The 22,257-nt window shown below is 42.5% G+C and overlaps 1 protein-coding gene across 1 annotated transcript in view; it reads left to right on the forward strand.

The window, feature by feature from the left end:
- Nucleotides 1-22,257, forward strand: part of LOC135221254 (uncharacterized) — a 395,658-nt gene that overhangs the window by 236,071 nt on the left and 137,330 nt on the right. Inside the window, exon 16 of the mRNA XM_064259070.1 lies at nucleotides 15,986-16,129. Within this exon, the coding sequence (XP_064115140.1) occupies nucleotides 15,986-16,129 (144 nt within the window). The remainder of the gene's footprint in view (nucleotides 1-15,985; nucleotides 16,130-22,257) is intronic.

Genomic DNA, 22,257 nt, shown 5'->3' on the forward strand with positions numbered 1-22,257 from the left:
CTGTTGATGCAGTGAACTACTACTGCACTGTCCAGAACCAATTTTACATGAGAGTTCTTTGGTGGAAGGAGCCTCCTTAGGGTCAGGAACACTGCCATGGCTTCCAATACGTTTATGTGAAGCTGGCGGAACTGTGGTGACCAAGTTCCCTGAACCTTCTTGAACTGAGAATACCCTCCCCAACCGCTTAATGAAGCGTCTGTGTGGATAGTTATTCCCGGAGGAGGATATTGAAGAGGTACCAACATGGACAGATTCTTCATCTGTGTCCAAGGACGCAGACGGTTCCGAAGGATTTGCGGGATTGCTGACAACTTGTCCCGAGATCTGACATTTGCCCTTGAGCGCCAGATCCGGTTTATGTCTTTCAGTTTGGCTTTCATCAAGATGTTCGTCACTGAAGCAAACTGAAGAGAACCTAGGATCCTTTCCTGGTTTCTCCTTGAAGCATATTTGTACTTTAGAAATTGCTTTACTGACTTCATTATTTCTTTCCTCTTGGCTATTGGAATTGACAGATTGTGAGAGGATAAATCCCATTGGATGCCTAGCCATTGAAATCGGGACTCCGGAGTGAGACTTGATTTTCCCTTGTTTATCTGGAACCCCAGATATTCCAGGAACTGAATTACTTTCATTGTGGCTTTGCGGCATTCCTCGACGGTTGGTGCCCAGATCAACCAATCGTCGAGGTATGCTACTACCATTATCCCTTGCGACCTCAGTTGTTGAACGACTACTTCCGCTAATTTCATGAATACCTTGTGAGCTACATTCAGCCCGAAGGGGATCACTTTGAATGAGAATGCCTGGTCCCCTAGCTTGAAGCCTAGGTAAGGGCGAAAGTGTCTCGCTATTGGGATATGATAGTATGCGTCTGTAAGATCGATAGAGGTGGTGACGGCCCCACGGGGAAGTAAGGTCCGTACCTGCGAGATGGTCAACATTTTGAACTTGTCGCAGAGAATGGATAAGTTTAACTGGGACAAGTCTAAGATTACTCTTCTTTTTAATGAGCCTTTCTTTGGCACGCTGAACAAGCGACCTTGAAATTTTAAATGCTTGACTCTCGATATTGCTCCTTTCTGAAGGAGTTCCTCCGCATAATCTGTCAATTCCTTCGATGGAAGTTGAAGGAATGGTCTGGGTGGAGGGGGGCCCCCCCTTTGATCCAGCTCCAACCCAGACATTTTGACACAATACTTTGTGCCCATTTGCTGAACCCCCACCGGTGCTGGAAGAGGAACAGCCTCCCTCCTACCTTGGGGATCTCACTGTTGCTGTGCGGGGTGAGCTCTACGGCCTCCACGGAAGTGTTTTCCTCTATTGATGACTCTGCCTGATCCTCTCTGACGAAACGTTCCTCTGGCCCTACTTCCCCTGGCAAACCGGTTGAAGTGCTGAAAAGCCTGGCCTTCGTACACTTGGTTGAACGCCGGGGAGACAGCGTAAGAGGTGGATGGTTGAGCCTGAGGTGAGATCAGGAGGATAGGTTGAGTCTGGCCCTTCGTTGCGGCAGCTTGTCCTGGTTGGGTGACTGGGACAGCTGAAACTGCCTGAACAAAGTGTTGAGGTTTCTTTTGGTAGGGTTGAAACCTCTTCGACTTTTTCAGCTTCTTGCCTGAAGCAGACGAGTCCTGCTTCCTCTTAGCAGAGAGGCCCCAACGATCTTTGAGACTCTGGTTGAGTGTCGTAGCTTCGTTCTGGACCTCTTTAACCGCTGACTCCGGGAAGAGGTCCGCCCCCAGATGTTGGAGGAAAGCAACTTATTTGGCTCATGCCGAATAGTTGCTTCCTGGAGGACATGTTTCCTGCAATTGACTCTTGCAACTACAAACTCATACAAGTCCGATTGGACTGTATAAGTCTGTGATTTAGTCAATAGCTTGAAGAGCGGTTCAGATGCATAGGAGAGGGCCGCTACTTCCGTCATTACCATTGTGTTCAGAGTCCTTGCCAGCCTGGACCTTGCCTCGAACTCCGTTTGGATGAGGTTGTCCGGAAGCCTTGGAAGTTTCTCGCCGAACTGGTCCATAGCGCAGTCCAGTTTAAACTTTCCCACTGTGAAGGTGGCTGGCAAGTCCTCCCACATATCGCCAAACGAAGGGAGAAGGGGAGATGTGGGATCTGCCTCCCTCAACTGCGGCAAAGGGTCCCCTTTCAAGCCTGCTTGAATGGTGACACTAGCAATCTTTGTCAGGAAGGGAAGTGGCGCTTCCTCTTCCGTAGTGAAGATTGTGAACGGGCTCTGAAAGGCTTGAAGCCTGGTATTAATGCAGTCCCATTCTTCCAAACAGCGGAGCCATTCCCTCTGTGCCTGATCCCTACTATAGAGAACTGTCTCCTTCGGGATCTTGTCCTCCCTATTCAATGCTGACTCCGTCAGCCTGGCGTAGCCAATGAAAGGAGGCTGTAGATTTTCAGGGTAGAACTAGGAGTCTTCAATCCTTCGAGTTCCGCACTCCGGGATGGAGATAAGACCATCTTGGAAAGGGGCGAAAGACGCTACTCTCCAAGGGTTACTCATGGAGAATGGCGGGAGGGACTTATATGGAGGGAGTTGAAGGAGACTGGCACTAGCTGCTGGGGTAGCAGCTTGCGGAGCTTGATTAAAGCCAGGCAGGAGGTTCTCTTGAGTGGACATCCTGTCCGACAACTGGGTGAACATCTGCTCCATACTAGATCTCAAAGAACCTACTAAATCTCCTACCTGCTGCATCATCCCGGCGGAAAATGCAGCAGGATCAAAGCCACTCGCTGGCGCAGAACCTGACGAAGTCCCCGAGGGGACTACCTTAGGAGAAGGAGAGACCGCCGACTCCGCCGGAGTGCGGGATCTCTCCTTGGAGGACTTGCTCCTCGACCCTTTAGGAACTGAAACCGAAGAAGAAGAAGACGCTTTCACTTTCTCTGCTCCGTGGTAAGAAGCCGGAGACTTATGAGCTGAAGACGACGAAGAAGTCTTTTTAGACGACGACGACTTATTAAGGGTTTTTTGCGCCCTGTGGCCCTTCACCTTGGGGACCACAGAGGCGTCGGATGCACTATACGGGAGCTCCGCCCCCGTAAAGCCCTGGAAGGAAGAAGAAGAAGGGACAGGAGATGAAGATCCAGGAGTGCCCAAGGGAAGCCCTTGAGCGTCCAACATACCTACCTCAACCAATAAATCATCCACACCTACCATAGGCTCTACATTAATATCTAAGGTGGCGACTTCCGCCGCGATATCCTGGCCTGTTCCTTCTTTTAGGCATTGCTCCACCTGTCGTTGGATTGTCGCGATCGTCGAGGCTGCCTCAGTAGGGTCGACGTACCCTGTCGACTTGCCTCCGGGAAACAACAGGACAACCAGCCTTTTCTCCAAGATGTAGGGCTGTCCTTTAGCGGCGTTCTTCCCGAATCCGCCGACCCAAGCTCTCAGGGTTGCGAGAGCGGTGTCCCTGACTGCGGCAGCCTGAAGGAGAGGGCAATTATTAAAACTTAAGGCTAAAGGTGAACCTTAACCATTAGACTAAATTAAGCTTAAGTTTAGCAATATATCAGAACTTCTATTGCATAAAGGTACTACTAGACTAAGAAGAACTTAAGCTTAATCATATATCAGAACTCATGTTGCATGAACGTGCTGATGACCAAAGTACTTACCCCATCCAAAAACTGACTCACAAGCTCGTAACAGATGGAACAAGATTCATGAAACCAGACCTGCAGATCCGCATGGCTGGTGGAGCAGGGAGCATGAGTCCTGCAGACCTCGTGCCCGCAGGGGTCCTGCAACACGGCGTTACAGCCGGGATGCTGGCAGTTGGTAGCCTGTAAGTGGAAAGATACATGAGTATCAAGATTACACTCACAGGGCTACTCTAGTACTCCGCCGCATGCCGGAGATTAATGAAAAATCGGGCATAACCCCTCCCCTGAGAACCTTATGGGATAAATAGGTGATACAATAACTCCGGTGTAAGCCGGAGGAGGAAATTTCACAAACCAGAGGTAAATATATAGGTATATGACATATAACTATAAAAGAAATTTCCAACATAGGGCAGGGGAGGGACCCAAGCTTAAGATAAAATACTTAAACTAACTTAAGCATAACTAGAATAAAATCAGAGAACGACTCCGAAGCACGGCGCTGTCCAACGCTACCGGAAGAGTGCCCAAAGGGGTAAACGCCGGCGACGATGGAACGATGGAAAGCTAAGGACCAACTGAAATCATATCCACTCCGTTGGTTGGCGGAGCCTACCACCACCCCCTCCCGTAATCGATGGGACGCCTGGGTAGACGAGGCAGAGGCCCGCCGTCACAGGGGGGGAAAAACAAGGAGGGAAGAAATCAGTTCCCGTGTACTCCGCGGGACGCCGGCGCAACCGGAGAGGGGGGGAGGCCAACCCCCCAACCCCCGCCACACCGAGGCACCACAGAGCACGAGGGAGAACAAGGTCACTCCCAGCCTAAAATTCTGTCCAGGCTCCCCTACTCCCTCCGCGTAGGGAGAGAGGGAGCCGGGCCTGGATGGAGCGAGCAAGAACAGATCATCCCTCCCTCCTACTCTATAGCGAGAGGAGGAGGGGGGGAAAGCGACTGGGGCGGGCGTCTAGCCGTACCGCGATCGAGAATGGACCAAGGTACGATAACACAACACAACCGACTAGGTCGGAAAGCCAAGGGTCTAATGCAACCAAACTGACCAGGATGGTGCAACAAAACTGTATAATGATGCAACAAAACTGATAAGAGAAGATGCAACTGCAACTAACGTGGACCATAGGACCATCAGAGACCCAGGCTACAAGGCTAGACGCCCTAGGCTAACCAAAACATAACTATACATCGATAAAATAAAAACGGCAATAAAATGAAAGTAGGGGAAAAAACAATGAGTGAAAGAGAAAGGAAGTCCAGGAGTGCACGACTGACTCGGAAGAAAGTCTATCACTCAGAGCTAGCCTAAGGAGAGCAATGGCTAGGGTCTGGACAAGGAAACACTCAGATGCCTACGCTAGGTAGAGAGACAGACATGCATGCATGAACTAACACCAGGGGTAGGCTAATTCCCCTAAACGATGTAAAAAGGTAACATGGCATAAATAAAAATAAATAATGGGACTAGATTAACACGTGAATAAATTAAAAGGAAAGGTTCCAGGTATGGAAGACCGAGAACCTAACCGAACACGAGGCGGGACAATGCCGATATGCGCTAGACCGGGAACCCGTATTTATACCTAAAAAACGGCAAATACAAGCACCTGGATTTAACAAAACTAAACCCAAACCTTTTCAGGGCACTTAACTTAGCTGCTGCAATAGCTGCACGTTCCATCACGACGTAGGGAAAAGGATAAATCCAAAAAACACAGAGCGAAAGAAAACACGTGTGGCTCCTAGTCCGCTAACTGAAAGGATGGCCACCAGAGGCGCGGCGATCGGCGTGGCATGGGGTATAGTGGTAGTAGTTGCCGCCTCGACCTGTGGATCGGCTCTCTCGTTTGGGAGTTTTAATATAGGAGAATTCTAAATGGCAAGAAGTTCGTGGTAGTGGTCTCACTCGCCCCAGTTACCATACCGACACCCTTCTTTTATTTTGGGTGAGCGAGTCAGTTATACTGACATCTTATCTTTTGATTGTTTTTCTTCTGGTAGTTTGTTAGCTCATTTACCTTAGAAATAATGAACTAAAGGATTATTTCACGCAGCAACACGAACTGAGCCCAGAAAATACAAATTGATTAAAATTTTGTCATTTTTAAGAAAAAACAGCAAAATATCAATAAAAGGTTATTTTACTTACAGAATCCATTTACCATATATACTCATGTATCATGTGACTTTTGATGACCTAATTTTGAAGCTAATTTTAAGGGGGTTACATCATACATAAGATATAAAATTAATGTATGTGGTAATTCACATACAGATTAGTATTGTATTATAGAATACATACATTATGAATATGCTTCTTTTCCATGGATATTTTAAAAAGTTATGCTTTATTTCACTGTATCCATTAATATTGTATGTAGTATTTTCATATTACTATTTATTATAAAATACAAACATAGCGATCAGTGTTTTCGCTTGAAAATCAGCTGAGGGTGATTATGAGGTAAATTTATTTCTCCATATTTAACTCAATTCAGAGCAGTTTTCTTGCTTCTAGTTGGCATAAATGAATCCCTAGATAATCTTATTTATAAGGGACAAGGTAATTTTTCATTGTACTACTATAAAGTGTTTTTAAGTTGAAATATGACTTAAATATGTCTTGTTTTGAAGTAAATTTATTTTTTATGTTAATAGATGGTGTTGGGAATGTTTTTGTAAAAAAATCAACATATTTCATTTGCTGTTTTCACTTGATTTCATTACAATACGAGCTTTTTGTATTTATCTTTTATTGGCATGAAAATAGCAGTAAAATGTTTTTTCATTTCAATAGTTTTGATTAAAATACTTTTCCCTCCAGTGTTATTTTGATTAAAATAATTTTCCCTCCAATGTTATTTATGAGCATATTGAAGGTTATTTGGCTGATGCACGATAATTTATAGTCATTAACAGCTTGAACTTTGTTTTCTCAGCTACAGCTACAACTAGCAGCTTAAATTTAGCAGTATATTTCCTTGCTGATCTTTTCTACTTAACATAACTATGTTAATTTTTTACTATTGTGTAATGGCTGATAAGCAAGCAAAACAACTGTTGTTATCACAATAAACTGTATGTCTTGTTGCTAGGTAACCAATTGGTTCCTAGCCACATAAAAATAATCGAATTATTTGGGCCTGCCCTAGGAGAGCTGTTAATCTTCCCAGAGAACTCGGGTGGTAGGCTCAGTTTAAAAACATAAGCATTATAAGTGGCTGGATGTTAATTTGTTTTATACATTCTACAATGATAACAGATCAATATAAGGCTACAGTATACACAAGTGGATTCCGTAAGTGAAATATTTTATACATATTCAGCTGTGTTTAATATAAGCATTTTTTGAGGGGGATGTTTGAACTATTAAAATAGACAGTTACAAGTGTTTTTAGAGGGTGATATGTACCAACTCAGTGTCGATTTTCGCTTAACGTGGATGGTTGTGGTCCCTAACCCCTACGATTATGGAAGAAAAACTATAGTATCTGCAAAATTAATTGCCTCTGACAGTATGGGTACATATCTATACCTTGCTATGCTTAAAAAAGGTATTGCAATACACCCCCTGAACACCTGAACAAGCCCTGGTCACTTACCAGCCCGAACCATCATTTATTAAAAATTTTACCAAATCTTTGGTTAAAATAAAACGATCAGTGTTGCTAATCTCCTGGCAAACACCCTCGTTACCTAGTTACCACCCAGCCGCTGATAGCCCTGCCTCACGGGCCGGTCACACCTGCCCTCTCACGTCAATCACTTATCGTTCGCGGTGGAGTACAGATGTATCCACAGCGAACTCCTTTTGGTCTTGCCGGCCTTCATTTGCACCTTTGATTTGATTGATTTTGGTGACGAATTACGCATCCCTTTGGATTACTGTTGGATGAGCTCTTAATACCTTGTCATCCCCAGACATTTGATGATTGCAAGGGAAAGAAACAACACAAGCTACGACAACGGCTACTGCATTCTCGGCCACGACATCACAGAAAACGACGAGCGGAAGTTCAACAACGTATCGTCTTTGCCACAATGCAAGAAAAGGATGAGTACCCTATGACACGAAGTCATTCCTTATGCGTAAATTGTAGGCCTGTTCAATATGATGTAAAGACCAGATGTTTGGAATGTCAGGAGTGGTCTTTGGACAGATGTTAGGGTATCTCAAACGTAGGAAAGGTCTTGTATTAAGAAGTAAGTGCAGGCAGAAGAGACTAACGTAGATCAAGATAAAGACTTAGAGACAGTGCTCTTTAAGAGACTTGAGAGTAGGCCTGACATCGGTACGACATCTCTGTTACCATTTTATGTCAAGATTAGTGAGGATAGATCGAGCAAATAGGGATACTGAAATTACTAATCGTTCTTTTCCAGCTCCCCTGCCTGTTCCAGAACCAGCCCTAACCGGTGCTGGGGGTTATGGGATCCGCAAGCCCACAGGGCAGGATCCGCCGTCCCCCCTGGCGCGGAGCAGGCAGTGTTGGCAGCAGATTCCCTTCCCTCGATGTGTAAGTTCTCAGGATGATTAAAACTTAGGTCAGATATAGACGAGTAGGGATAATAGGCTACATAGTGGTTAGTTTAGAAAGAAAAGTGCAGGCTTCTTCGGGTCGGTTTTTTTCTATTAAAAGTAGTAGTTTATAGAGGTACAGTGTCCCTTAGAGCATCTTAGGCTTTTCCTGCTTCGAGTTCCTTGCATCAGAAGCTTTTAGGCCATGGTTGGTCTTTCAGATATGCTCCTTCGTCTTTAAGGTTACTTTCCTCTACTTATACGATACGATAATTGTTAATATCAACTAATTCTCCGTTCAATGCATATTGACTTACGATATTCAGTATGGAGAGAAATCGAATAAAATTAACTACAGTTAGCCTAGTGTTCACGATGATACATCGTATGCATATTCAGTAGCCTAGCCTAAAGTATTCGCAGTACAATATATCGATAGTTATTTTTATATTGGCTAACGCTGTAGGCTCAAGGCATTCTGACTTCTGATAATTCAGTACAGGTGTAATTGAAAACGAACGAGAATCCAATCGGAGAATAATTAATATGAATGTAATCGAACAGAAGGAAGATCGGATTCTGTCCGACTAAAGCATTATAATTGTATTATATGTATCATCATATTAGCGAAGTATAAACACTTAACTCGGCAGTCATTCACGCTGGAATCAGCGGATGACGAATACAGGTTTGCGTCGCATTATCCATCTCATTCTCTCCTGTTTGCCTAAAATGACTAACGTAACAACTCTCTCACTTTTGCCAAGTTTGTACAAACGTCTTGAAGGAGACGTGTGTTCAACTATGTTGACATTTAACATAGTCAATGAGGTATCTATCTTGGGGCATATAATCAGATGGCAGATATAAGGAATTCGTATGTATGACGTCTTCATACGTTTAACCGACTATTGCCGTCAGTAATTACATTGCGCTTATGTCAATTTACAGTTACAAATTATTACCAGTCGTATTATCAAATTACAATGACAACTGAAATTAATATTAGGCCTAATAAAGTTAATTTAATTACCTTTAAAATTAAATATATTTTTATTACTTTCAATTAAATTACAATTACACTAGCTTGTCGTCAAACAGCACTATTGTAAGGAGGTGTGGCTTAGACAACAAGGATGCCGGCTAGTCTGTTTTTTGTTTTTTTTTTCCTTGGCTCCCAGATTCAACCATATCACTTGGTCTCGGCTAATGTTTGTCCCTAGTTAGCATATTAATGAATATCTGGATACTTAACTTATGGAACGAAGTCATACTGTTCGTCTTACGATGTAATTTAAGTCCAAAATTTGACTGATACGTCTCATTGGAAGCTAGTTTTTCCATCGGGTTAGATGGCGTTAAATTTAGGATTCCGTTCGTTTTTTCACTCGTTTTCATAGGTATTACGAACCTTACACTTTATATACTTTATTAATCTTTGTCTGAAAAAAAAAAAACAGTAATGAGATCTTTCATGCTATTAGTTTCTTTTACCACGGCTGCGTTTGAATTCATACAAAAGCTCGGGACTTCTGTCCAGGTTGCTGATGCACGTAATTTTGCCTTATTAGCTTCAGCTGCATTTATAACATGAATACAGTAATTACTGTCGCACGCGGATGAATACAATAACGGATGTTGCTATCGGATTCGATTACTGTCATACGCTGTTCGATACATTAAAGTGATGTGTTATAGGAGTCGATCGCATTAACAACAAGTTCTCGTTCGGTTGTTCATAGCTGTACGGAGTTATACGAGTATATTATCGTTAAGATAATACCCTTTTAACTTAGAAGAGGGTGCAATTTACGGAGGTAGAGATGTTAGACGATTGTAATCTCTCTCTCTCTCTCTCTCTCTCTCTCTCTCTCTCTCTCTCTCTCTCTCTCTCTCTCTCTCTCTCTCTCTCTCACTTACTTCCCTGATTTTATATTCTCTCTTTATCTTACTTTTCTGATTTCATATTCTCTCATCCTATTTTCCACGCTCTCCTAACACTGGACTCATTGTGCAACAGAGGTTTTTCTTCCTGTCACACCTTTTCAAACTTTGTCAATTTCCCTTCAGCGCTGACTGACCTCATAGGTCCCAATACTCGGCCTTTGGCCTAAATTCTATTTTTAAACCCAACAATCTTGCTGTCTGATTTAGTATTAGAGTAGGGAGCGAATATTAGCAATATGTATAAGGTATTCATGATATGATATATCACGAGAGGATTTTAAGTATTAGGACAGATAGGAAAGAACATGTCTGGGTCTATCTGAGGGTATTCTTCCAAGTGCCAAACCAGGCAGAGTACAGACAGGCAGGTACAACACTACAAGAGATAGGACATCACTAACGATCGACGACACCGTCGCAGACGCACCGATGGACATGGTTTCTCCTCCGTAACATGAAAAAAAAACCTTTAAGAGGCCAACGGGAGGTCTCAGTTTCCCTCCATACATGAGAGGCCGAGAGCAGAGGTCTTCGGATTCCCTCCTACGAAGAGGCCGAGCCACATGGGAGGTCTTCGATTCCCTCCATACATAGATTCCCTCCATCATGAGAGGCCGAGAGCCACATGGGAGGTCGTCAGTTTTTCCTCTACTCAGGTGAGGCACATAGCCAGCTGAGAGGAAACAGGTTTGTATCCCTCCCGCACTCAATGAGTTTTGACCTTAGGGTAGAGGTGCAGGGAGTTTTTCCCTCCACATATGGGAGGCCTAGAAGGCCACACATGGGAGATTAGTTTGGACGAGTGACAAATGAACTTGAGACTGACCCGCGTACTCAATTATATTGACTGACAATGGTACAGTGGAGGGCCGAGTGATTTGATTCCCACCTCCAATTAATGTGTTAATCGAGCTTGTTCAGGTGTTCAGGGGGTGTATTGCAATATGAAGTTTTTATTGTAAAACTAATATTGTAATTACCCTACCTGAACACCTGAATGATTCCCACCCTCCTCCCCTCTCATACAGAGTTATTGAGTTATGATTGACGTGAGAGGGCAGGTGTGACCGGCCCGTGAGGCAGGGCTATCAGCGGTGGGCTGGTAACTAGGTAACGAGGGTGTTTGCCAGGAGATTGGCAACACTGATCGTTTATTTTAACCAAAGATTTGGTAAAATTTTAATAAATGATGGTTCGGGCTGGTAAGTGACCAGGGCTTGTTCAGGTGTTCAGGTAGGTATTACAATATTAGTTTTACAATAAAAACTTCATTTTTTAAGTACTATGTGTTAAACCCATACCGTATATTTCCTTGTATAAGACGACCTTTAGATAAGACGAGGTAAAAAATTATGGCAAATTTTCCTGGATTTATCTCATATCTGTAGTATAACACGACTTCTAAATTACAACACCCAAATTCTTCTTGGAGAGAAATTATTATTTGCAAAAATTAACCAGTAAACTATATTTATAATAATGATAGCTTAAATAAAGGTTGTTTTGCTTGTTTACCCAATTACAGTATTACTATTAACATATTGTTACTATATTACGGAGTATAAACATTGTCATGTACACCATTTGCATTTGATATTGTTTACATTCTCAAAATCTTGGCCGATTGAGTATTATCGATATCTTCATTCCACTAGTTGTTGGAAGAGAAGAGATATAATTTGGAGATATCTTTTCAAATAAATTAACAAAGTTTGGTTGAAAACATGCCCATATTACTTCATTGTATAAGCATTAAGTGCTATACCTCCAGTTCCGAACATCACTTTCAGCCTCGGCCTCCATAACCTGCAGCTTTAATTTACTAGTATTGTTTCTTGAGATCTCCATTACATGTGGGATGAACAAAAATGTATTTTATTTTATTACTTATGGAAGCCACCATTGAGAATTGGCAGGGTTTAACAACTTGACAATTTTAACGGAGCTCTTAGTAAACGACCGATAGTTACAGGGCCAGCAATCAGCCGTTTCTCAATTCAGTTGTTTTCGTTAATAAAGGTTTACAGTTGCTTCATCCAGAATTCTAAAAACTAGAATTTTTTTTACTGGAGGATGGAGTAGTATCATTAGTATTACAGTTGATGAGAGAGAGAGAGAGAGAGAGAGAGAGAGAGAGAGAGAGAGAGAGAGAGAGAGAGAGAGAGAGAGAGAGAGAGAGAGAGAGAGAGAGAGAGACTATTGCCTCGGTTAGGTTGTTACACTGATAGATATCTACTTGCAAAAGTCGAATAATCGTTGTAATGAGAATAATGATAATTTTAATAAAACTTGTTTTACTGTATCTAATCATATTGCATGTATTATCACATTACAATATATGGACAGAGCAATGACAAGCCATTTGCATTCTGGTTTTGTTTACAGTCTTAAAATAACTAGCTGATTGCGTTTTACCGACATAATCCCTGTCTTTAGTTGTCGAATGGAACTTAATTGAGAGATACATTCCTTTCGTAAATTATCAAAGCTGGGTTCAACAAAGCCGATTCTATTTCATGTTTTTCATACATTCATCGCCTAAAAAGGGAAACCATCATTTTGTTCACGTTTCATCGCCATTCTCAAACAACCACTAATAATAACAATGATATAATGAACGATAATTTTCATACACAATTATTGTTCATATGACTGAAAATAGAGTGCCATAAATTATTTATAAAATGCTGTCGTGAAAAACTTGTGCACAAGTTTTTCGTGATGTAATCCTGCTCGTCCACTCACACTTTCCCGCCTTTTGTTGGTAGGCAAAACATTCTTTGGTAGGCGAATTGCCATGTATACGTCGATTTGGTGGCACAAGCAGAAAATAATGACACATTTGTTGTGATAACGTAAATTACATGTAAGAGTAGAAAATCAGACCTAACAAAATCTAGATCTCTTATGGGCAGAGTTGGGGCTGCATGCGTATGAACACGACCATGAGGGAAAGTTACGAGCAACGCCATGTGACCATAGGATCTAGAAGTAAGTAATCGTTCTTTATGTTAGCCATCGTTGGGCTAGTGTTCTAGACTTGTGATAATCCTTGTTTAGTGAACTTTTGGGAATGTGTCCCTCATTGAATTGTCAGATTCTTAATACATTTTGAGTGATTTTTCATACTTTTGAGTGGTCGTGTGATGACTGAGTTTTTTTGCATTAGTTTATGGGAGATACGCCCCCAGTATTCATGTCACTATATTGTCATATTTTAATTCATAAAGCTTTATTTTTGTAATAAAATTGTAAAAATCGCTTTGACTATTACTCCCATTACCCTTGTGTAAGGGTTGAAACTTAGCCCTCTGAGGCAGGTTTGTCCGCCTCACTCCATCGAAGCCAACCGGTGTTCAAAGTTATTCACGACAAATGCCATGGATGGTACTGAAGATGATTTGTATGATAGCGATGACGAAGCCGAAGTCGACTCGCCAGAACCTGACTGGAATCCCTATGATGGTGGAATATGTGATCAATCTTGTCATATGAATGAGAAACTTTTAATGGAAAATGAATATTATGTTATCCTAAATGCTATCACTATTGTAATTACACTATCATTAAAATTTCTGAAAGGTTACCGAAAGATAAATGTTGCTGTGAGAGCAACTGTAACTTGGTTACATTTTCTCAGCTTAGATCGCATAGGTAAAAGTTGGTTCATTGAAATGGAATTAGTCATCAAATAGGCTATTTGTTATGAAGATATGCCAATAATATATAAGATAAAAATGGTTTTATTATCTTTATATCATGTTTATACCATAATGTGAATCTTCATGTGTGTTGGTGGTTATCGCACCGAGGCCGAGGCTAGCCTACCGATACACATCTTAAATTTCAAGGGATGATTTTTAGAACTGTAGTATAAGACGACCCCCAATTTTTAGGGGTGAATTGTAGGATCTATAGGTTGTCTTATACAAGGAAATATACATTATATAGATTAAATAAAATCATTGTTTCTTTTTAAACATAAGTACTACCCCAAATTCTTCATATAAAAAAATTGAGAGAGCAAAAGGCAAGCTAACATGTAGTCAATGCATAGTATATCCCAACACGATATATAAATGTACTGTATAGTATATAGTACACAATTACATATATGTACTGAAAAATGCGTAATGCATACTACCTACGTGTAGTAAAAAATTTACAGTACAATACTGCAATAAGTACAGTCTGACCTCTTAAAACTGGCACCCTTGGGACCAGGCCACTACTGGACCACAGAAAATCCCAGATGTGACAGAAATCACCCTTTTTCCAGTTCATTCTGCATATATATTGCTGTGTTATCAAAAGTAGAACAAAGCTCATGAATAATCATTGTCATTTGTCAAGTTTATTTCCCTATGAAAATTCTGCCCTGCTCCATAAGCATCTCCTTGGAAGTGCTGCCACCTTTGTTGCCTCAAAGCATAAACCACATTAAAAGTGCACATTCGAATTCTGATACCCTGGCATCTTTTAATGTTTTCTGGCACTTCAAACTTTTCCAGCTCTTATTTTTGCTGAAAATCTGCTGCTTTTGTTTCTGTAAACTTGCATGTGTGTGTGTATGAGAGAGAGAGAGAGAGATTAGGCTCACTGTAAGTGCATATTGTTTTCTAGCATGATGCACACGAAGGAAATCATTGATCATATGTGTAAGTATGTGTTTGTTCGTCACCCATCCCCCCAGGCACAGCAAGGAAAGCATTAGTCAACATGAGTGCATTTGTTTGTTTGTTCACCCTTCACCCTCACATGCACAAATAAGAAAGCCTCGACTTCTGTCTGATAATCCTATAGTTACTTACTGGATTTCTCCAAAATCTAGTAATTACAAAATATTTGTCATTTTTATCAGGCTCAGGTGAGCCCTTAACCCTTTATGGACGGATATAATACTCACATGAGTAGTAATTACAGGTGGTGGATGGATTCACTCATGGTGGGTAACAATATTATGCGCCATCAATTTTGGGGAATCTTGTAGGAAAGAGGTGCCATTACTTCTATAGCCCATAAATTCACTAATGGTAACTTTTAGACTGGCTAAAATCAAGTGGGTGGCTCATTAGAGAGTTAGTTGTAATCTTGACTTCAAGGGAGGTTGTACTGCCTCTGTCTCACATGACATCTTTTTATAAATTTGCTCATAAATATACTGAGGGGTTGCTGTTGATTTTAGTTCTTATGTCAGTTATGCATGTGATTTTGCAAAGAAAAGTGTAAAGAAATATTAGAAAAAACATATACGGTAAATCCAAAAAAGTTACTGCAACTTCATTAAATTTACGTAAATATTTTACAACAAATATGCTCAGAATTTGTTATTGATTTTATTTCTTATCTGTTTTGATATTGTGTGAGCTATAATTATAATTTTACAAAATGAATAAAAAAAAAATTATAAATTGGTAAAATGTGTGATAGTCTTGTAAAAGAGGTCCAACAGGGGGTTGTAAATAGCCATTTTCAACTTTTTCTGGAAGGTAGGCAAAATTTTTTATAATTTTTTTCTTGTCCCATGTACATTTGCACCTCTTCCTCTTTCCATTGATGTGTTTTTTCTTAAATTGGTCAACCACAAAGTTACCTCGGACTGGGGTGCTGCATATTAATTTTTTACCTCGGCTATTAAGGGTTAAGTAACAAAATCCTCTAGGTTGAGACCTGTTAAGTTGAGGAGCTACTTTTTAATAACAATATTCTAATTTTACTCTAGATTAAAGATTGTAGTATTGAATATTTTTATAAAGCTAGTATGTTGCAATGCTTTCCTTAGATATTTTCTATGATCTCATGAATAAGCAGATTTGTATTTAAATGATAATGGGAGCCTAAATGAATGGACTTGTTTGTAAATCCCAACAGACCGTGGTATCATACGCCAGGCTTCTACCACAGAATATTTACCAGGAATGCTTAATACAGCTTCACCTGCTGGTTTATTACCAAGATGGTCTTCATGGTCACTGTGCTGCCTTGGTCCCTCATCACTCTATTCTCACAATGCTGGTAATTATGATATACATACTATTAGGTCCGGCTTTGCTTGTAACACCTACCTACGTGTAGGCTTGTAATTTATTATAAATTATACATAAGAAACTTACCAAGTAATTACATAGCAACAGCAGTCTAAAAATTCCAAATCGGCCATAGCGCCAGCATTTTTCTAGGTACTATAGTTAACATGCCCTGCCCACTATTGGAACTGAGAGAAAGAACAACCTGGCAAAGAGCTCCCATTCTTTTTCTGATGGCCCCTGAGTAACATCAGTGGTTTCCAGCAGCCTTCTTCATCGTTTTTGTTGGATGATTTTGGAGTTCTTGGTGAAGTAGTCTGTTTTTTACCGTAGTAAATTGAACTTAGAAGTCGGATTCTAGCACAACAGTATTAGGTTTTGTACAGAAGGTTGCAAAACTAGATTAGCTAAATCTTGTCATGATCCTCATACCAGATGTGTAAAGTGTAGGGGTCAGGAGTGTAAGAAGGTCACTTGCGCTGAATGTAATGAATGGGATTTTAAACATTGGAAGATCTTTAGGTCCCATTAGGGCAAAATTGATAAGGATAGGAGGCTATTAGAACTGAAAGAAAGCCTAACTTAGAAACTGTACAGTTTACAGAATTAGTAAATGATAGGGCTGTTTCTTCACCTATGATCCCTGTATCTTAGCCCTCCCACTCCTATGTCACAAACTCCTATTCCAGGTTCCCACCCTTTTGATCTTAACACTATTGCCAGCCTCGAACCAAAGTTTGATAAGAAATTTGAGTTTTTAGCTAGTGCAGTGATGGAATTGGGTTCATCTTTCAAAGTCTTGTTGGAAAAAGGCAATACAGGCAGCCCTAGGTTAACAGCAGGGGTTCCGTTCCCAGCCGATGCTGCTAACTGAAAATCGCTGCTAACCGAAAATCAGCGATAACAGCACTAAAACGGCACCGCTAACCGAATATCGGCGCTGTTAACCAGAGATTGGCGCTGCTGTTAACTAGAAATTGGCCCTGCTAACTGGATATCAGTGCTGCTAACCAGAGATCGGCACCGAAAATCCAGTTAACAGCGTCGCTAGACAAGCACCATAAAACCGGATAACCGTTAACTGATACCGCTGTCAACCGAGAGCTGCCTGTATTCAAAGTGCAAGTGCAGTGCAAAGTGAGAGTGTAGAGGATGTGGCCATCCGTCCCACTAGTGCTCCTAGACAAAGGTCCCTGTCCTGCTCCCCCACACCAGGGAGAAGATATGCCAGAGCTCCAAGGAAGGCCAGTAGGGTTATCCCACAGGCAATCGCCCCCTCAGTCGAACCTGTTGACCGACTCCAGGTTTCGGCAGAGCACCACTGGAAAGGTGTCTCTTTCAGTGCACATTGTTTGTTGTGTGAATCCGATGATTCGACTCCCAGCAAGAGGCGTCGAGAGTGCTATCAAGTTTCTTCGTGCCCTTTCAAGACTCATTACGCGGATGCATGCAGTACCCTTCCACCTTCCAAGAAGTCCAGAGAGACTAGTTTCAGTCCTCAGCCTTCGTGCAGTTTTGCAGTCTTCTTCATCTGCAAAATCACGTCCCATTTTGTACTTGTCTTTAACTCCTGGGTGTATTTCACCTGATTTGGTGCGTCAGTCTCGTTCGACTGAACGCTCAACAGCAACACCAGAGGGTCTGGCGATACTGCCTGCTGACCCGGCGCAAGTTTTGACTCACATACTGTCACATACACTGACTCAGGACTCTTTGTCTCACCACTCAAATAACAGTTGGAAGATCTCTTGTCTTTTTTTAAGAAAACCCTGGTACTTTCCAAGTCAAAGGATTCAACTTTGTCGCTCATAACGTTGGATGACGAGGATGTAGGACAGGATTCCTCTTCTTTGTCTGCCTATTCAGCATTATTGAGATATTTTCTCAATAATTTCCCATATTTTTTCCTGCATGTGACACCAGTACTCCTGGCTTCAACTTTGCATATGAGGAAACTTCCACCCAACAACTCGGCTCTGCCTAAGTTCGTTCTCTCGTCATCAGTGAAGAAGGTTCTTTGAGATGTAGACACCTGGTTGGCCACTAAGGAGCTGGGCAAGGCAATGTTCATCTTTCCCATGCAGGCTAGTTAAAAGAAGCTATTGTTTTTACACAACTGGAGCCTCCTCCTGCGGGGACTTCTGTGGTTTGGTTAATGCTACACATTGAGCTGCCTTTTCATCAGCCAAAGTTATGTTCTCTTTGTTTGAGATGAACCATCTGACTAGGAATTTGTTCAAGATTTTGGAAGTACAGGCAGTCCCCCGTAATTGGTGGTCTAAGTTAATGGTGATCCGGTTTTATGGCGTTTTATGGCACCAAAACAGAGTTTTGGTTATCGGCAATGGTGCCGATAATAGAGTCATGGTACCATATCATACCCAACAGAGGCACCATAAATTGTGGTGTTTCGGTTAATGGTGGTTTTTGCTTATCAGCACCCTGAAGAGGATGGAACCCCCGCCGATAACTGGGGACTTCCTGTATCTAGCCTCTTAGACTGGACCATTGGGTCATTAGCTAGATAGATAGAAGACTGTCCTGAGATTGCAGAAGATAATTGCAGCAGACTGGTTGAGTGTTTTGTCGTGCACATAGAAGTGTAGTCAGTGCTGTTGTTTTCCCCGTTGGGTAAGACACCTTTTCATGCAAAATTTATGTAAGATATTTTATTGTTGTTGCAGAAGAAGTCAACCAACAACCTCCTGGCACAATCAACAAAATGACCATGAGAATCTCATTCTAGCAAGGGCATAAACCTGTGACCTCCCACTAGATCTATCAAAAAGATGACTTTTAAACCAGTGACTGGCTTCTCAGATCCCAGTTTGAACAAAAAATATGTGGAGGATCTGTTGAAAACTTCTTTTTACAGAGAAACTAGGTATTTTAATGAATACCCAGGATTCACAGATCATTCCCACTCAACAGCATTTTTTTGGGAATGACTCTGTACTCTGACTTTTTGGGTTTTTCTCTCTCAAAAGAGTCAGTTCTTGCCCTCTTTGTGTCAGAGAGTTCCTGTTTCTTCAAGCCTGCTTGGCGGCTCAAGGGATGTTGGCCTCAGTCGAGAAGTTTGTGAAGCTAGGCAGACTTCACATGAAGCCACTACAGGCAAACTGGAACAGGACGACACAGTCAGACTTGTCTGTTTTCCAGATCATGGCAGAGATCAAACAGGATCTTCTATAGTGGTCATCAAAAGAAAGGCTTCCAGAGGGGAAGTGTCTCCTTCCATTGAACCTCAACCTACACTTTACTCTGAAGCTTCAGAACTGGGTTAGGGAGCTCATCTTGGGGATTAGGAAGTATCAGGGACATGATCAGAAGTATTAAGAAACTCCCACATCAATGTGAAAGAACTCAAACCAATCCATATAGTACTGCAGACCTTTTCCTCCCTTGTTCACAGACATCATCACAACCTCTCGCTGAGCCACCAGAGATGTTGTTTCAAGCTATGGTCAAGAGGCTGGTCTCTGTTTTTCAAGAGAGGTATTCTGCTCTCTCTAGCGAGAAGAGTCATAGAAGGAGTGATTCTTCCTCTCCTTCTAGCAAGAGGTGTCATAGGGGAGTAAGCTCTCTCCTCCTCCATCTCCTTCTGCTTCTTTATCTCCTCCTCCTAGCCCTCAAGTCAAACGTAGGAGAATTCTTGAAATTAAGGCATCATCTTCTGCAAGTGAGAGGAATGCTTCTCCGACTTCTCTACACAGACGTTTCTCTCCCTTACATGTACATGTAAGTGGCCATGGAAGCATTAGCCCTCCATCTCAACCATCTCCATCTCCTGTACCTGTTCCTTTCCATCGTAAAGATAAGGCTCCGATTAAGAGGTCAAAGGTTCCTGCTACAACAATGTCTCTTGCACCTTCTAAGGATTCTTCTCTCTGCAAACGTGTTGTGGTTGATGGTTGGTATTGTGAGGCGACTCTGGTATGCTGATGTGTTTCTCGTTCACATTCCAAAGGCCAGGACCTTGGGGCTCATTCTCCTTCAGGACATTTGCTTCGGCGTCATTCTATGTCTCGAGACTGCTCGTGTGTCGTCACAAGGTTGTGTACTTGACTCATCGTACGCCCATGTACGTGATTCGTCTCGCAAAAGTATACATGGTTTGTTTCATGAGCACGTACGCAGTTTGGCTCGAGACCATGTACGGGTTTCTTTGCTTGACCGTGTTCCAGAGCCCTCTGTTTCAGGATCATCAGTAGTTAGGGACTCCACTCCAACCAGTGGGAGGCATGATGCCTGGCTTCCTAAGGATGTCTCTCCAGTGCTGTTAGGGAAGGATGAGGATCCTTCCAAGCCTTCTTTGTGTCGTCGGTCCTCTTTGCTGGAACCAGAGGAGGGAGAGAGCCAGGAGTTTCTCAGGGGGTTATTGATCTCATTTGTGAGTTCAATAATCTTGTGTCTAGAATGCAGACTTAGTCTTCTATGACCCCTATGGGTATAGAGGCCTTGCTAGGTCCAAGGCAAAATACTAAGGCCTTTTTTGAGCTACCTCTGTTGGGGCATGCTCAGTCTATCTTGTAGCATGCTAACACCTTGGTTTCAGACTGAGATGGCTCTCTGCGCTCGAATATGTCCTCAAAGTTCCTTCCTCCTCCTCTCTTGCAGCATAGGAAGTATTATTCCAGCAATGCCAATATGGTCCAGCTGATGCCCTGTCACCTTAATTCAGATGTGATCCATCTTAAGCCTGGTTTGACCTTGGATCAGGTTAAGTCTGAAGGTCCATAATTTTCTTTGCAAGAGGCCTTAGCTATGGAGGCTGCTGCTTCTACCATCTTCCAGACTGTGTCCTGGTTGGACTTGTGGTCCACTGCGCTAGCCAGGATAGCATCGTATCGCACTGAGAGAGGCCCAGTCAGTTCTTCTTCTTTTGTCAGTCTATTGCAGTCTGGGGCTGAAGCCATTTTGTATTAAGACCAACATAGTGTGACTTTGTGGGCCAACCTCCTCTTGGCTAGGAGGGATGCGTCCTTGTCGAAGGAGGCGGGGTCGGTAGATTCGGAGTCCTCGTCGGCCCTCCAAAATGGGGATCTCCTTGAGTCGCGGCTTCTATTCCCACGAACTCGTTTAGAAGATCTGATCAACCAGTGGTGAGGATACCAAAAATAGGCCAGTGCATCATGCATAAGGCAGTATCTAAATCAGAGGCTCGTTCTCATCCTCCTCCCCCTCCACAATGGCAGACCAGATGGTCTCCTCCTGTCAAGTTGACCAGGCATTTGACTTCAGTGAGAACCTCTCAGTCTGCTTCTCCATCAAAGTCAAAAACAGCAAAAACGTTGGTTTCAATCTCCCCCACAAGGCTAGAGGAAGGGGAAGAGGGGGTTGTCAGTAGAGTAGGTGCCTCTCCCTCTCTGTTGCCACGGGCCAAATGGCAGTTGCATGGAGCAGAGAAGAGGGTAGTAGATGTCCTTCGGATGGGGTATCTACTACACTTTGCCTTCTCTCCCCATCTCTCAGACAGACCCCTTCTCAATCTGACCTATGCTCAAGGCTTTCTGAATTACTACTTGGATCTTCGGGAGAAGTGTTGAAGATGCTGGACAAGGGTGCGGTGGAAGAAGTACATCATTCTTTGCTGGGTTTTACAGTCGGATTTTCCTGGTTCTGGAGGGTACAGGCCACTGGAGAGCAGTGATAGACCTTTCCACCTTGAATCACTTTGTAAGGAAGACAAGGTTCAGGATGGAGACACCCCAGACAGTTTTGGCAGCAATAAGAGACAACGACTTCTTGCTGTCAGTAGACTTTAAGGATGCTTACTGTCAGATTCCAGTCCATCCTTCGTCTAGGAAGTTTCTTCGCTTCAGTCTGGGAGAGCAAGTCTTCCAGTTCAAGGTCCTTTGCTTCGGATTGACTGTGGCCCCTTAGGTGTTCACAAGAGTCTTTGCCCTAGTCTCGACATATACTCATGTTCAAGGGATTCATCTGTCGAGATACCTTGACGACTGGCTTGTTTTGTCAGGGGGCTAGGCATAGTAGTAAACCTGGAGAAATCCAATCTGGTTTCTAGCCAGAGAGCTCTCTATCTGGGTATGGATATAGAATACGGCAGCGTCGAGGGTTCTTCCATCAGCCCAGAGGTTGGAGTTCAGGTTGGTGGCA

Source organism: Macrobrachium nipponense, chromosome 2 (genome assembly GCF_015104395.2).
Source record: "Macrobrachium nipponense isolate FS-2020 chromosome 2, ASM1510439v2, whole genome shotgun sequence".
Classification (NCBI taxonomy): Eukaryota; Metazoa; Arthropoda; class Malacostraca; order Decapoda; family Palaemonidae; genus Macrobrachium; species Macrobrachium nipponense.